General features: G+C 53.1%; 5 protein-coding genes across 5 annotated transcripts; 3 read left to right on the top strand and 2 right to left on the bottom strand.

Moving 5' to 3' along the window:
* Nucleotides 1–586: 586 nt before the first annotated feature.
* On the top strand, nucleotides 587–3,055 carry L226DRAFT_563456 (carotenoid ester lipase precursor; the record flags this gene model as incomplete). Its single annotated transcript, XM_067683563.1, has 13 exons — nucleotides 587–759; nucleotides 823–1,022; nucleotides 1,079–1,143; nucleotides 1,209–1,255; nucleotides 1,305–1,385; nucleotides 1,447–1,520; nucleotides 1,574–1,643; nucleotides 1,703–1,970; nucleotides 2,039–2,144; nucleotides 2,198–2,249; nucleotides 2,309–2,559; nucleotides 2,623–2,657; nucleotides 2,719–3,055. 13 exons carry the CDS (start codon nucleotides 587–589, stop codon nucleotides 2,965–2,967), a joined length of 1,671 nt encoding a protein of 556 aa, XP_067529831.1. The 3' UTR covers nucleotides 2,968–3,055.
* Nucleotides 3,056–3,918: 863 nt separating this feature from the next.
* Nucleotides 3,919–6,721, top strand: L226DRAFT_539936 (uncharacterized protein). Its single transcript, XM_067681768.1, has 24 exons — nucleotides 3,919–4,232; nucleotides 4,287–4,314; nucleotides 4,369–4,546; nucleotides 4,596–4,674; nucleotides 4,726–4,739; nucleotides 4,797–4,838; nucleotides 4,885–4,935; nucleotides 4,989–4,998; nucleotides 5,052–5,069; nucleotides 5,129–5,154; nucleotides 5,206–5,231; nucleotides 5,290–5,315; nucleotides 5,378–5,402; nucleotides 5,454–5,480; nucleotides 5,537–5,552; nucleotides 5,604–5,643; nucleotides 5,700–5,800; nucleotides 5,856–5,902; nucleotides 5,956–5,968; nucleotides 6,028–6,055; nucleotides 6,109–6,166; nucleotides 6,223–6,247; nucleotides 6,304–6,361; nucleotides 6,425–6,721. Exons 1-24 carry the CDS (start codon nucleotides 4,224–4,226, stop codon nucleotides 6,524–6,526), a joined length of 1,047 nt encoding a protein of 348 aa, XP_067529830.1. The 5' UTR covers nucleotides 3,919–4,223; the 3' UTR covers nucleotides 6,527–6,721.
* Nucleotides 6,722–8,175: 1,454 nt separating this feature from the next.
* L226DRAFT_539935 (uncharacterized protein) lies at nucleotides 8,176–10,250 on the bottom strand. Its single transcript, XM_067681767.1, has 10 exons — nucleotides 10,142–10,250; nucleotides 9,799–9,912; nucleotides 9,707–9,749; nucleotides 9,435–9,657; nucleotides 9,356–9,367; nucleotides 9,213–9,303; nucleotides 9,009–9,159; nucleotides 8,843–8,954; nucleotides 8,700–8,774; nucleotides 8,176–8,646 (listed from the first exon to the last, which is right to left on the bottom strand). The coding sequence occupies exons 2-10, from the start codon at nucleotides 9,866–9,868 to the stop codon at nucleotides 8,347–8,349; spliced, it is 1,077 nt and encodes a 358-aa protein (XP_067529829.1). The 5' UTR covers nucleotides 9,869–9,912; nucleotides 10,142–10,250; the 3' UTR covers nucleotides 8,176–8,346.
* A 201-nt stretch (nucleotides 10,251–10,451) lies between these two features.
* On the top strand, nucleotides 10,452–12,544 carry L226DRAFT_515948 (PLP-dependent transferase). Its single transcript, XM_067678461.1, has 3 exons — nucleotides 10,452–11,678; nucleotides 11,733–11,875; nucleotides 11,933–12,544. The coding sequence occupies exons 1-3, from the start codon at nucleotides 10,913–10,915 to the stop codon at nucleotides 12,422–12,424; spliced, it is 1,401 nt and encodes a 466-aa protein (XP_067529828.1). The 5' UTR covers nucleotides 10,452–10,912; the 3' UTR covers nucleotides 12,425–12,544.
* A 270-nt stretch (nucleotides 12,545–12,814) lies between these two features.
* Nucleotides 12,815–14,104, bottom strand: L226DRAFT_494445 (uncharacterized protein). The gene is made up of 5 exons (XM_067677486.1): nucleotides 13,536–14,104; nucleotides 13,342–13,471; nucleotides 13,171–13,283; nucleotides 13,009–13,110; nucleotides 12,815–12,948 (listed from the first exon to the last, which is right to left on the bottom strand). Exons 1-5 carry the CDS (start codon nucleotides 13,980–13,982, stop codon nucleotides 12,937–12,939), a joined length of 804 nt encoding a protein of 267 aa, XP_067529827.1. The 5' UTR covers nucleotides 13,983–14,104; the 3' UTR covers nucleotides 12,815–12,936.
* Between the last annotated feature and the right edge of the window lie 412 nt (nucleotides 14,105–14,516).

Here is a 14,516-nt window from a genome sequence, read left to right as displayed (position 1 = left end):
TTTCGTTGGCAATCGCATGTTACCGAACTTCCTTAAATTTAGGGGCCGCTTCCTCACCCCCACTACAAAGTCATCAGCGTCGTGGGAGCGTGTCCACCGCTTCCTGTGTCATAGGTGGATCAAACACGGACAGGGCGTGCCTTTCGCGATCAGATGTGAGTTCATGTCTCTTCTCGATGCTGCCTCCCCTTACTCCTGTGCGTAAAGAAGCCTCATCGCTGCATTAATAGTGAAACTTCCTACAAGAGCGCACCGAAATAGAAGCACGCCTGTTCACACCAATGCACTTCTGAGACATCGAGGGTGCTCAACAATCATTACGGAAACCCGAGGTTGCTTCTCCTTGTCAGATCGCACCCCTGTCGGCGTCCCGCGTGCGAGCCACCGGTCCTTGACGTGGTATCTGAAGGACTCGAAAGGCACAGCCGCGCTCATCCAGTACCGTTCGCTTGATACTCGGAGCATCAACTACAATGCATCATGTTCGAGGTTTGCGAGCGGACTTAGGGAGCAAATCACGCTAATGCCCACAGCTGTGAAAAGACCGCACGCAGTCCGAGAGTATGAATCTGCGCCGACTGACGCCATGTTTCTCCCTACGACTCCGAGAATCCTTCTTCTGCAAGTTTGGCTCGCTTCATGTGCTCACGGATGCCTCACGGAGTACAAGGCAAGTGTTAAGCTCGGCCAGGCTAATATTGTTGGCACTATCAACGGCTCGGTGGAGAGCTTCCTTGGAATTCCGTATGCGCAACCCCCGTGAGTGTCAATGTCGGTCTTCCCTTTCTCAGTGGACATGTCACTGACGAAGCGTTGACATAGGGTAGGGGACCTGCGTCTCCGCCTCCCTCAGCTAATTGAGTCCTACCACGGGACCATCGACGCTACATCTCTAGGCAACCAGTGCCTCCAGCAGGCAGCAACGGTGCCTGCCGACTTACCACTCGAAATTTTGGAGGGCGCTCTGCCGCTGCTCGCGAAGTTTGGTGTTTCTAACCCAGACGTCATTCAGAGCGAAGATTGTGAGTGAGGTGACCCAGAGAGCAGTGGAGCCTTCGCTTAGACTCGCTACTCATAGGCTTATCCATCAACATCATCCGTCCGGCGAACACGTCCGCACATGCTAAGCTTCCCGTACTATTCGTGAGTGAATGTCCCACTTTCGACCCTCTCCTACTAGCAGGACTGACTTTAGATTCCGACGATGGACTCGGTGGATTTACGGAGGCGGTTTCACGGACGGGTCCAACGCTATGTATGTACCAAAGTTGGCAGCGCCCTCGTCCATACTTATTGGGAGATAGGACCGGATACAACGGCTCAGCTATCGTCGAGAGGTCCATCGACATTGGCGAACCCCTCATCTTCGTCGCGCTAAACTATCGGTAAGACTCCCGCGCCTTCGCATACTCCTATGCAGATGCGAGGCCTAACTTGTGTTCATAGGTTGCATGTTCTCGGGTTCCTAGGTGGTAAGGAGGTGCAGGATGCAGGTGTTGCGAACCTAGGCCTCCACGACCGTGAGTCACTCTCATCACCTCTACACACATCGTCAGTGACCCAGGGTATATAGAACGTGCGGCGCTCCGCTGGACCAACAAGTTCATCCCTTCCTTTGGCGGGGATCCCGCGAAGGTCACGATGTAAGCTGATCGTGTCGCCGCCATAAGAATCTGAGCGCAGACGGCTGACATCCACATAGCTGGGGCGAGAGCGCTGGCTCCATGTCGGTATTCTTCCATCTCTTCCTCAATGGCGGCAACCCCGATGGCCTCTTCCGCGCCGGTATCATGAGCTCCGGCTCGTCCACCCCCACCGGACACATCACCGATCTGCAGGGCACGTACGACTTTGTCGTGAACCAGGTCGGGTGTACGAACGCGACGGACACCTTAGCATGCTTGCGCACCGTTCCGGCGGAAAGTTTGCTCGCTGCTGTGAACCAAACCCCTAACGAGGTCGATATCAAGGTATACATTCATGTACACTGTTGCACATATGGCAATTTGAGACTAATAGTGTCATTTGCATTTGTCAGGGTTTGGCGACTCCGTATTTTCCTAGGGCAGATGGTGCATTTGTCGCGAGGCCCCCTCAGCAGCTTGCTGTCCACGGGAAGATCGCAGACGTGCCTGTCATCATCGGTACGCGTCTCGTCCCGTCTTAACTCACTTTGCAATACTGATGTCTGCATCAGGAGACGTGAAGGATGAAGGTCCGATCTTCTCCCTGGGTATGATGAACATCACGTATGTCCCTTCTCTCTTCTATATCTTGGAAGCACTGAGTACTAAGTAGATGTATCTAGGACCGACGAGGAGTTCGCGAGCTATCTCGCGCAGACATGGTTCCCTGGCGCATCTTCGCGAGATCTTACGAAGCTGCTGCGGCTGTACCCTTCGGACCCCTCTGCCGGCTCTCCCTTTGACACTGGCAACGCAAATGCGTTCACGCCGCAGTACAAGCGGATCTCTGCTGTACAAGGCGACTGGTTCTTCAATGCACCTCGCCGTCAGCTTCTGGATAGGTTCTCGCGGCACCAACTCATGTATAACTTCCGTGAGTGCCGCCTCTCGTTCAACCGCGATCAACTATAGTGACTGACGCGATTGGGTATTCCAGAGAGCGCGCGTGGCAACTTCACAGGCATAGGAGATGTAAGCCATCATTCACGCACGTACTGTATGCTGCTCGTGAGGCTCACATATTCCCTCCTAGGCTCATGGAAGCGACCTCTTGACGGCCTTCGGGCCGGGCGACATGACGGACTACTTCATTCGCTTCATCAATCACCTCGACCCGAACAGCCATGACGAGACTGACCCTGTATGGCCACGCTACGACACGGTGGGTCGCCTGACCCTCCAGTTCAACGACGGGAGCAATCCTGTCAATGTGACTGTTGACGACGAACGTCTCGCGGGCACGGATGAGTTGTCTCGCTTGAGTCTTCGCTTCCCAATCTGAAGTTGTATGTATGGCACAAATCCGATTGAAGCCAAATTATGCCTACTTTTGTTGCTAGCCTTCTGCGCGAAATGATGGTTGACGGGACCGACTGTCGCTTTCTATCCTCACCTTCAAAGTTACGGCGCCCGACCAATACCCAGCTACATATGCTGAAATATGACATGTTCGCCCCCTTACAATGACATAGAGAGTACGCAACCCTTCCACAACCCGACAACAGTCCACAGAGCATAGCGTGGCCTCAATCGCGCACCGCATGGTCTAGAACACTTCGTGAGTTTCCGGTTACCCGTCGTCACGAGGATACTGATTCTGTCTTCACCACATGTCAACGCCTGTGGAACATACGAGCAAGGTTCCGAGCAGCGGCCGGGCCTTCCCTCACTCCTGCGCGTTAAGAAGCCACATCGCTGCATCAGTGAAACTTTGTACAAGAGCGCGCCGAGAGAGAAGCGCCACACCAATGCACTTCTGAGACACCGAGGGTGTTCAACAATCAATATGGAAACCTCAGATTGCTTCTCCTTGTCAGACCGCACCCCTGTTCGGTGCCTCGCTGACGACAACCGTGCGAGCCACCGGTCCTTTACGTGGTATCTGACGGACTCAAAAGACACAGCGGCGGCAATCTAGTCACCGTTCGCTTGATACTCGGACCATCGACCCCAATGTATGAGTCTGAATCGCATGTTCAAGGTTCGCGAGCGGACCTTGGGCGCAAATAACGTCTGCTTCTGCAGGCACTGCGAGTGTGGTCAAAGGATACGGACGAGGCTTCCGATGGCGCGGGCGCGGATGGTGACACATGCCTCGAGCCCATGCCTGAGGTCTAGTGCAACTTTGTGCATCTCCACTGCCCCGGGAGGGAGGACGGAAAGATGCCTTTGCTCGGGCGCCCTGCCCAGGCCTGTCTCGGGCCGGAACAGGCGCTTCGACACCTCCTGGTTATGGACGACCATGTCCACCATAACTCCACGCATCGCCGAGGCAGCTCTCGACACCTGCCGACTACATCTATCTTATGTGACACGCTCCACAGCGAGCTGCGGTGAAGGGCGTATTTAGGAACGAACAGAAGGGGCTCTACTGCCGTGCGTCTTTACATCATCCCACAAGAGTTCATCAAAACAGTCGAAGAAGAGAAGAGACGTGGGCGTAGCAGAAGTCGCACCTTGCTTCAATGCGCTTAGTGGTGTGGCGTGCTTGGTGAGGATGGGTGAACATGCGTGCCCATCAATGAGCGGAGCCAGTTCATGCAGAACGTGAGACCAGCGCTCGTGGATGTGACATAGACTCATGCAGACACTCACCAACAGAGCGGGAAACACCCTCAACCTGATTCAGGTCGGTTTCCCATTGTGATTAGGTTTTGGCGCTGCCAACTTATAGAAACACCAGTATCTCTCACCGCCCCACCGCCCCACCTACCTCCAGGCCTTCTCCCAGACATGAGCGACTCGATGTCCAGTCCCATAGGACCGTCCTCCTATCTATTGTCAGAAATGCAGAAGGATGCGTTGGAAAAATTGGGCAATAGAGCCGGGTTGATGTTGCTGGGAAGTTTCATCTCTGTCATGTAAGTCGCATCCTACCTGTTAACATTGTGTGACGCTGACGAGCCGTAGTCTTTACGGCTTCGGTCTCCATCAGACATACCGGTACTTCCGATTCTTTCCGAAGGACGACCTGTCTACCCGCGTCGTGGTGAGTACCTTCTGACTGGCTATCGATTACGCCAACCGATGGGTTTCTCAGGTCGTGTTCAATTTGTGAGGATGCTTAACGGTGTACTCGTCGGTTTCTCGTGAGATTGAACGATACTACAGGGTCCTGGCCACGGTGCAGACTATGATACACGTCAATGCCACGTAAGTCTCTGACGCTGCTACAAGGTGTTCTCTAACTTCGCAACAGCCAAATGATCACGAATATCAACAACCCCCAAGCCCTCTTGAAAGCTGTGTGGTCAGTATCAGACATCATCGTCACGATACCGACGACTGATCAGTGTATTATAGGCTAGCGAATGTGACGTCTATCCCTCAAGTCTCGGTATTCTAGCTCTAACGACTGCTTTGAAGGTTATAGCAATAGTTGCGGTGAGCACCGGATGCCGTCCGTCTAGAGCACACTGGACTCAACATCTCTTCGTCCTCAGGCACTCGGAGCGGTCACTACTCAAGGGTAAATCTGGTCAACAATACGCAATACAAACAATGGCTGACATATTGTCAGGTTTTTTGCCCATCGGGCTTCACTCAGTGCGTACACGGCGCAATGCTGTTTGTGGTTACTAGCCTTACGTCGGCATATTCGAAGAATACACGATTATAGGAACTGTCGTGGTGGGTGGTCTCAGGCCTGTAACGCACCATATGGCTCCATACTGAAACGTCCATTGGCCCAGGTGCTTCTTCTGGGTGTCCGTCTGGGTGCGTAGATACTTCGCGGTGACGCGTAGTAGCCAAGACTGACTGAAGAAGCTGCGCTTGAACAAGTCGCTGGGATGAGTATGTATACTTTTGCGCGATGCTAAAGGCTACTACTAGTGCTGATGTCTCTACAGCGCTGGCGTTGGAAGAGTCAATCATTTCTCCTGGAGGTTCTCACATATCCTCACCTACGATGGTCAGATTTGCTTTCCAGGCCATAACGAAATACATCGACGAATCTGTAAGTACTCACCACAATGACCAACATCCAAGACGCTGATTTTCATGCAATTGTAGTGGGCGATTGTACTTACTTGCGGCTCAGCGGCTATCCTCGACTACATTCTGTTCGGATTTGTGTTCAATGTTACGCGAAGCGGGCGGGTTACTAACCAAGGGTCAGTCCATCGGGGGTGTTATGCGCAACTTTTCTGAGAAAACCTTTCTTTTCAGGAACGGGTCCTGGGTTGACTTCATTGCAAACTACGGCGTCAATACAGGTACGATTACCAATACCTTCCGCCGTAATATATGCAAAACTGACACGCTACAGGTTTCTTCATCCTGTATGTGTTGGGTAACTTGGTCTGGCCTGCCAATTGCTGACTGTTCTGACCGAACTCAGCCTCTTTGACTCCCTCGCTTTGATCTTCGTACGTCTCGGCATAGGTAGTTCGGGCAGTAAACTAACGTATTTGTCTCGCAGGCAATCGCGGTACCGCATGAACCCCACTGGGCCAATGCAAACCTTATAGCAACCAGGGGTAAGTGATGCTGTATGTGAAAGTAACTTAGCGCAGCTGACTTCGGCCTGTAATAGTGGCCATGAACACAATTCTGTGCATGTACGTCTCGTACTGTCCATCTCGATCGTCATTCAGCTCTGATATGCACTCTCTAGCATCAATTCAAGGAACCCACCCCGTCTCGTTGGGGATGAGACGTGGAACAACCCTCAGGTAAGTTCCCTAAGGATCGACGTGCTGCTCATGTAGAGCCAATGCCAACCTCGATGCTTGCAGGGTGTCGATATCAAGGCCGCCATTGACGGCAAGGGCGGTGACGGTAGCAAGAACCCTGCGGTTGCTCCAAACGTCCCTCAGAAGCTTTCGCACCACTTGTAACGTGTTCTCTGGGTTTCGGTCACCTATTATGTCGTCGTTTCTTACCGATATCATGAATGTTCGACTCAAAGTTTCGTGAAATGTTGTCCTTCTAGTGGGATGATCGCAGAGAGCCGGTTACTTGAACTTGGTACGCCTATAACCTAGAACTTACCGCGACGATTACCGTTCTTCAAGGACCATTCTGAAGCGATGAATAGTGATTTCTTCCTGCAACGCTATCGAGTGGACTCAACCCAATTTGCTGTGATCTACCATGCATAAATGTTGAGTGTTCTGTACGACCATCAGCTTGTGCTGCGTCGTGGGGACAGGCCACCGTCCGCTCGTCCGGCCCAGGGAGAATTGAGAGACACGATGTGTGACTTGTAGGCGTAGCGTCGTGCATGAAGGACCCCAGGCTTACCTCCTTTGCACATGACATCCACGGATCGCGAGGCGGCTTCAAGAGCCCTCAAGCGAGAGAAAAGTTACTCGTAAGCGTGAAGCCAGATCACATCTTTTCGAAGCCTTCAGGAGGCTCCTCCAGGCCACCCTATCGGATCTATCGCAAGTGATCTTGGGTTCCGGCGGCGAAGTATACGTTTGGGACAGGGGTATGCCACTTAGAAGTTGGGACGGAATGCCGAGACATCGCGAAGGTAGTGCGGGTGGCGGGGTAGGTTCTCGTCTTCCATCCGGGATGACTCGGAGAACAGAGAATAGGAAGTAGATGTGTGCTGGTGCGGTCCTGCCGCCGGCGATGTGGAAATACGACCGGGACCAGAAGCAGCCGGCTGCGCAGCCAAGGTTTCTGGCCTCATTAGTATGAAGCAGTGCCCGGGAAAAACTCAGTGGGGTACACGAGAAGCTCTTATAGACAGGCGCATGCCTCAGGAGTCCGGACCAAGCTCCACGCTGTGTCATTGAGGTAGCTTCTGGTAGTTTTCCGTGTCACCGCGATGACGGACCTCGAAATGTAGACACCTTGTTACCCAACGTGCGTAGAACAAGTTATCCCAGTCAAGTGACATACGCTCCGAGTAGTCCGAGATCATGGGTCATGTTTCACGGACCTTCAATCCTTCGCGGCGTTCCTGGAGCACTGGGATTTCAACGGAGGCTGATGTCCGAGGGCATAGAAGTAAGTCGAAAATTCGGATGGCTGGCCGGGTTCAATACGCTGCCGAGTACGGTACCTTTGCTGTTCAACCGCCGGGTGTCGAAACGGACCCTCTGCTTCTCAATCAAATCCGACTGTGTTCTCGAGCACACTGCATTGTTGGCACTTCAGGTTGAGAGCACAGGATCGCCTCGCAGCTTGACGTCGTGAATTTTACACGGCCAGTACGGTCGCCGAGCCCCTGGTACCTGGACCCGCAGCTCTGTATCCCGCTCTATGAGCTGTAAGTTACGGCATCCCGATGGCTCAGAATAAGACCGTACCTCGTCTCACCTCTGACAATCGAGGTGGACGCTCCTCCATCTGTTGCGGCAGCAGCTCTCCCTGGATGATAGGGGCGCATCTTCATCGAGGTTCTGCCAAGGAGTGCATCTGTCAGTGCACTGCGCTCAATTCGCAGCTCATCGATACCGGGTTTCCTGTCAGACGGACCTTTCAGCAGGTCTCTCCTTGAGTGGATGGGATTATGGTTCATGATCCTCACACACGACTGCTCATCGTCCGTGAACGGAAGTGCACCGACGGTCCAGGATTGATGAGATCCAAACGTTACACGACACTATGTGGCACATGCGTAAAGTACACGACTGACTTGTCCTTGTCATGCCCATGACCCCGCCTTGATCCTCGAGTTGGGGATGTTTCCCAAGATCTCCGACTAATCCTGGTCAAGGTCTCCCAGCCCGTACCCCTGCTTTCCAGAGCCTGACAACACGCCAAGCTCGAGTCCGCTCTCCGTCTCGCTTGAGCCTGCCGGCATTACATCTGCCCCGGATGTGGATCCCCCTTCCTTTCGGAGATGGAGGACCGTCCTGAGGGACTTGCTGTTGACGAGGCCGCTGGTTGTGCGTCCTGGTTCGGCCTGCAGGGTTGTGAGGGTCTTCTCTGTGCGTGTAATGCTGTCGTGGAAGGTCATGTTCAGACAGACGAGGACAATGATGCCAGTCGGATAGATGCCCTGCATTTTTTCAGTTGGGTTCCTCGGAAGGACGTTAGGGTTGAGATACGCACTGTGAGATGGCCTAGCATGTCTGTAATCACGTAGACGCCATTGTTGTCGGACAGGAAGAGACTGATAGTGATTATCTATGAAGCGGAGAGTTGTATATCGATGTCAGAAAGCCGGATAATGATGAGGAGTGAGGTACTCGTACCAGAGCGATGCAGTAGAGGGCGCCGGACTCGATGATAACTAGCAGTGTCTTATAGTACCTTCCACCGTGTATGGTCACTGAGCTCAGATAGCGGAACGCCCTCATTCGCTGCCTAGAGAGAATTCACATCAGCCTCCTATACGGGATGAGAGAGGACCTAGCGAACCAAGCTTTGAAGGAGATCGCAATGACAGCGTAGACGTTCGCTAAACATGTCAAGCCGCTGAACACACAGAACCAACGGGTGATATCGGCATTGTAGACCTCTTGGCCAGAGGCCGATACCGAGAAGGCATGCACCATGCCAATGCCGGACGCTAGGTATTCCTCGATGAGACGACCACATCATGCACCTGGATGGAAGACATACCGAAACCACCAATGATGCATAGCGCAGGAGGAATGATGACCCGACTGTCTCTTCCCCAGAGCACCCACGTTCTCCAGCATACAATGGAGTCCTCGTCTGGTATTTGGCCTCAACGCGGCATTGAATGATAGAGAATTACTTACGCCCAGGAGACACTAGAATGGGAATCGTTTTCAGCATGTGGCACTTAGCAATTAAAGAATGAATCCCCGTTGAACTCACATTGATAACTTCGATCGCAATTTGCGAGTACACCAGAGGATCGTTCGGGTCATTCAGGATGGTATTCCCCCCGTCTGCAGCGTGCTGATTGAAGAACGCTATGAGGTTCTGCCGCAGAGATAGCGCGACGTGTGTTGTCGACAAGGCGTACATGACGACCGTAAGGAACACCATAGCTAGGTTGACTAGTGATGTCCTTTTGGTCTGTCGTCGTCGTGGACCGCTAACCAGAGTTTGGTACTAGCATTGTCGAGAGTAAGGGAAGAACTCACAGCAGGAGATACATAGCTCCAATAAAGAGCACCGTGTAAACGCCTATGTATGGATGAGATACTTGCATTACATCATAAAGGGCTTGACATACCATGCAGGATGGCTTCGCAAAATAGTGCGACAAAGTAGGCCTTGGGTAAAGGGAAGGACTGAGATGCCATATTGTCGTAGGTGGTGCAGACAGCGAGGAGGATCGAAAGTCTGCCTAACCAAAAAGAACAAGGCCAAGAGATGAGTTATGTACGGCCAGAGACGGGGACAAGTGATCATGAGAGGGAGACGACATCTCGGAGTCCAGCCGCTAGGGTCTAGCACAGAGTATCAATGAATTCCACCGGAGCTCAAACGGCGATACGAAGCAGGCAACGTACGTTCCATACTTCTTCAACGCCGAGGGCACCGCCTTCCGAAAGCGCAGTGAACGATACGCGTACCATTGACTAATCAGAGAAAAACCAGGGGCGCATTCGACTCGGAGGTTGGCGGGTCGACACAATTTCTTAACTGTAAGCCTTGGCAGCCTTGCATGGGAACCGGATATTTCTCAATTGTGTGACCGTGGTCGAGCGCGGGAGAAGTTATGGGAAATGCGTAAACAGTCCTGGCCATGCCTCTGTGGACGAGGCCGGCGTGTGCCCGAGCATGCGGCACGATAGGCCCCGAGGAAGGCACTCCTAATCGGGTTCAGTGACGCTCAGCCTACCTAAAACGGACAGAGCGCTTTTCAACTGTAACCTCCCGTATTCAACCCGCTCCTCAGTCACGTATCCATCAGTACCCGGACCCTAGGCAACAGAGAAGCTTACGAAAAAGAATCCCAGAAGCAAGGCGACTCACCACATGCGCGATACCGCACAGACTCCGCACTTGATGACAACATCCACAAAATCAAGATCTGTTCGTCCATGGGGGATGCCTTTCTGAATGTTCGATTTCATGCTTGAAAATTGGTCCTGCTGATTGTACCTTCACAGACATCAACATGTCCAGATATCGGAGGACGCTCAGTGCCCCCCCGACGAAAGGCCGTGCTTCTTCTGGCCGTAGAGAAGGATGTCGAACACTGGTATACCATATGGCGAAGTCCTCAGTCCGTAACTTGTCTGGCGACACGGGAATACAGATTACTTAAGGGCCAAGACTCAACACTTTCCCTTGTTCCCTCCAGTACACCAGCTACCCCTCTATCCCCTGTACAGATCGGCATGTCTACTCCCTTGGCCGCCGCTTTGGAAAAGGCACTGCAGGGACGAGTGCGAAGGTCTGTACCAGTGACAGATCTTCACGATGATATCATCCCGTGCCCTGCTGCAGATCTCTTCTCCAATGACTATCTCTCCTTATGCACCGACACTCGCCTCCGTCAAGCATTCATCGACAACATCTCGAAGGAACCACTGGTGTTTGGGACTGGTGGTTCCAGACTGCTGAACGGAAATGCCTCAGCTCACCTCGAGTTCGAGGATCGGATGAAGACCTTCTTCGGGGCCCCTGCCGCACTGCTCTTCAATTCCGGGTACGACGCCAATGTCGCATTCTGGCACTCCATCCCGCAAACCGGCGACGCCGTTATCCTCGACGAACTCATTCATGCATCCACTCGCGACGGCCTCATGGCTTCCCGTGCACGCACTGCGCTATACCCCTTCTCTCATAACTCAGCAGCATCCCTGCGCGATACCATTCTGCACGTTTTGAGGGCACACCCCGCCATTGCAGCTGGGAAGGCCACCGCGTTCATTGCGTTGGAGGGCCTATATAGTATGGACGGGGACTTCGCGCCTCTGCCCGAAGTGGTCCGTCTTGTAGAAGAGCTTCTCCCGGCGGGATGCGGACACATTGTTGTCGACGAGGCCCATTCCACGGCTATCTACGGAGCTCAAGGTCGTGGACTTGTGGCCGCTCTCGGCCTCGAGGATCGCATCGACACCGTCCTGCACACGTTCGGGAAGGCACGCGCGCTCACCGGTGGTACGCCCCGTGCATTCGGTACAAAGCGTTCTCTAACTATCTGATACCTAACAGCCGTACTTCTGTGTTCTCCGACCGTCCGGAAGTATATCATCAACTATGGACGTCCATTTATATATTCCACGTCGATCTCTCATTCGATGATGTGCGCCCTTAGCACGTCTTTCGACTACATTGAGAGCTCTGCGGGTGAAGAGGTAGGGATATCCTAGACGTTTTGTCGGTCAGTCATGATGCTAACTTGTCCTCTACAGCTCATATCTTCGCTTCACCATATCTCTCGAACCTTCGAGAGTAAACTGATTGCGGCCCTGCAGTACACGCCTTCCCATCTGCTCGCTCTTCCCGCCCGTTCGACGCCTGCGGACTTCCCTTCCAACGTCGTCTCACCAATTTTTCCAATCCTCACGAGTTATCCGATTCCCCTCGCTCGTTTCCTCCGCAACCTCGGGTATCGCACTCGTCCTCTCCCGTACCCCGTTGTCCCTCGTGGTCAGGAGCGTGTCCGGATTGTGATGCATGCGCGGAACACTGAGGAGGAACTTGACGAGCTGATCGCACACTTGCTGGCGTGGTCGTTGGAATTGCAAGAAGAAGAGAAGAAGGAGAAGGAGAAGGAAGTCCTGCTGGCTACGGAGGAGGTCGCGACCTCAAAGTCAGAGCCTGCGAAGGACAAAGCGTTGTTTACCATCTCTCTACCAGGTACTGCGTTGCGTATTGCAGTGTCCGTACGCAGCTTTGTGTAGCGTTTTCTAGAGTCATTGCGGAGACACGAGTCGCTTTTCTATGATCCCTATTCTGTAAATATTGGTCCTAGTATCTATTGGATCCATCGCTCTGTTTCTTCGCATCTCAGTGACGGGCCTGCAACAAACGTGTATACCTGTGTATATGTCGTCGAGGCGACTAATCTGCCTCCGACGAGATTCTTCTCCCGCCTCCATGGTCTCGCCGCTTGCAACCGCGTGTGCTCACTTCATCTAAGTCTCGCGTTTCGTCCCGGTGACCCACCTGTCCCCCAGGCTTCTCGCTCGCGCAACTCCGCAGAGCCACAACAGGTAGTACACTTGTATTTCAGTAGGGTACTTACTAGCACCCGGAGTTCCGCATGCGGTGTACACGGCGCGCAATCGCACTGGCAGGATAATCACGGCAGGACCGAGCCCGCCCAAAAGTACGTGGAGACATCAGTACATAAATTCTAGATAGACTAAGTACAGGACAAGAGCGGCAACTTTATATCCAGATTCGTGTGACATCACGTCGACCACTGTTCGAACACAAAGAGTGTCAGGACCTGCAAGGCATTATAAATTGAAAGGAACGTCACCTTCGTCATGATCCACTCAGGATATCCTGTCGCAGCTTCACCTTGGGCCTTGATTCCGTTCTTGTCGACTTGTCCGACTCCGAATTGATGCACCTCGTCGACCTGTGCGAAGATGATGTCGTTAGTGAACTCACAAACATATCTGAATGGCCATCAACCCACTTCAAAGCCATAACGCGCGTAAATCTCTCGATTCACTTCCGTTGTAGCCTCTAAGTGAACAGGCTTCCGGGACGCGCGACGAAATCCTTCTTCCATAAGTAGGGAAGAGTAGCCTGGAGCAGAGTACGAGTTGTCAATAGTGAACAAAGGAAGGTCGGAAATGTCACTTACCTTTCTTCTGGTGGTTAGGGTCAACGACAACCTCGAGTAAGTGCCATGAATCGAGCCGATCGTGCCCGTGAGCCTTGAACGACCTCTCCAGGGTCCCTTCCACCGCTGGGGAGAATTCCAACAATACGCGCTGAGAGGTTACGTATGTGTCGAAGTGAGTTGTAACGACAACCAATGGAGTTACTGGCACTCACCTTCACGCCTTTAAGTCCCCAACCCCTGAGAACCTTCAGGATACCAGACCGAAACACGGTTATGGGCCCCATGTCGAGAGTCTTGCCCGGAGGTAGCCATAGTGACACCGCCACGATCTCCTCGTTCGAAGTCTCCGTGCCCTTGCTGCCGTGACCGTTGAGGGTCTCCACCTGGCCGCCAGACTGGGGGATGGCGACCACCGTGACCACGCCGCCAACCAGTATAGTGGCCCTGACTAACGCCTCCTGGAACCAGCTCAAATTCTGCATGGTACGTTCGGCCTTTGGTGTTGGGGAGTCGATGTCGTCGACGAGCGCTGTGACGCAACCATACCAGTTCATGGCCGGGTCCTTCGCAAAGGCGCGCGTGAGGACTCGGGTGACAGCAGCATATTCGTTTGGCCTGGCGAGTCGGACATATGCTCCAGGATGCTTGCTAGATGACATGGATATCACTACGGAAGGAGAAACGGATTAGACTCAACAGTTGGTGGAGGAGAAGAACGCTGCGCAACAGCACAAAGCCGCGTTTAAGTAGCTCTGACTGTGCTCCTCCACTGCCGCCTCGAAGCAGCCTCGAAGTATCAAGTAATCGAAGGAACCGTGATGGAGGAAGGCGCCGCCGCCCGGAAAAGGCTGTGCCCGACTCGAACCCGTATGGGCGCCCATGCTTTCCCTCATTGATTTGTGATCGCACTCTAGCATATCCTGATGTTTGAGCTCGGGGTATTGAGCTCAGTTTATTTGGCAGGAGCCGATCCTGCCAGTGAGAAGAAAAATCTCCATGCTCCCGACAGATACTGGAACATCAGACTCGTTCAACGATCACTGCATGCGATTCTTTCGAGATCAGTAAGTAGAGACAAATGGCCGACCCTCCAAAGAGCCGCTAACAGGTCAACATCACAATATTAATACGGCAACGGCTAGCGTACACGACATACGTGCATAGCAGGACAAAATGACATAGACGGAATCCAC

This window comes from Lentinus tigrinus (genome assembly GCF_003813185.1).
Source record: "Lentinus tigrinus ALCF2SS1-7 unplaced genomic scaffold L226scaffold_49, whole genome shotgun sequence".
NCBI lineage: Eukaryota > Fungi > Basidiomycota > Agaricomycetes > Polyporales > Polyporaceae > Lentinus > Lentinus tigrinus.
Note: the sequence above shows the minus strand (reverse complement) of the source record. Positions and strands in the feature narration are given on the sequence as shown.

Bases quoted from the DNA above. Each gene is read 5' to 3' on its own strand.
- L226DRAFT_539936 (XM_067681768.1), top strand. The intron at 4,839-4,884 runs GTAAGTCTCTGA...ACTTCGCAACAG, and splicing joins ATGATACACGTCAATGCCAC to CCAAATGATCACGAATATCA. The intron at 5,316-5,377 runs GTGGGTGGTCTC...CCATTGGCCCAG, and splicing joins CGATTATAGGAACTGTCGTG to GTGCTTCTTCTGGGTGTCCG.
- L226DRAFT_539935 (XM_067681767.1), bottom strand. From the start codon at position 9,868: ATGGCATCTCAGTCCTTCCCTTTACCCAAGGCCTACTTTGTCGCACTA. The intron at 9,658-9,706 runs GTGAGTTCTTCC...AACTCTGGTTAG, and splicing joins GGAGCTATGTATCTCCTGCT to CGGTCCACGACGACGACAGA. The intron at 8,647-8,699 runs GTGCGTATCTCA...GAAAAAATGCAG, and splicing joins ACATGCTAGGCCATCTCACA to GGCATCTATCCGACTGGCAT.
- L226DRAFT_515948 (XM_067678461.1), top strand. From the start codon at position 10,913: ATGTCTACTCCCTTGGCCGCCGCTTTGGAAAAGGCACTGCAGGGACGA. The intron at 11,679-11,732 runs GTACGCCCCGTG...GATACCTAACAG, and splicing joins GGCACGCGCGCTCACCGGTG to CCGTACTTCTGTGTTCTCCG. The intron at 11,876-11,932 runs GTAGGGATATCC...TGTCCTCTACAG, and splicing joins AGAGCTCTGCGGGTGAAGAG to CTCATATCTTCGCTTCACCA.
- L226DRAFT_494445 (XM_067677486.1), bottom strand. From the start codon at position 13,982: ATGTCATCTAGCAAGCATCCTGGAGCATATGTCCGACTCGCCAGGCCA. The intron at 13,284-13,341 runs GTAAGTGACATT...ACTCTGCTCCAG, and splicing joins CCCTAACCACCAGAAGAAAG to GCTACTCTTCCCTACTTATG. The intron at 13,111-13,170 runs GTGGGTTGATGG...ATCTTCGCACAG, and splicing joins ACGCGCGTTATGGCTTTGAA to GTCGACGAGGTGCATCAATT.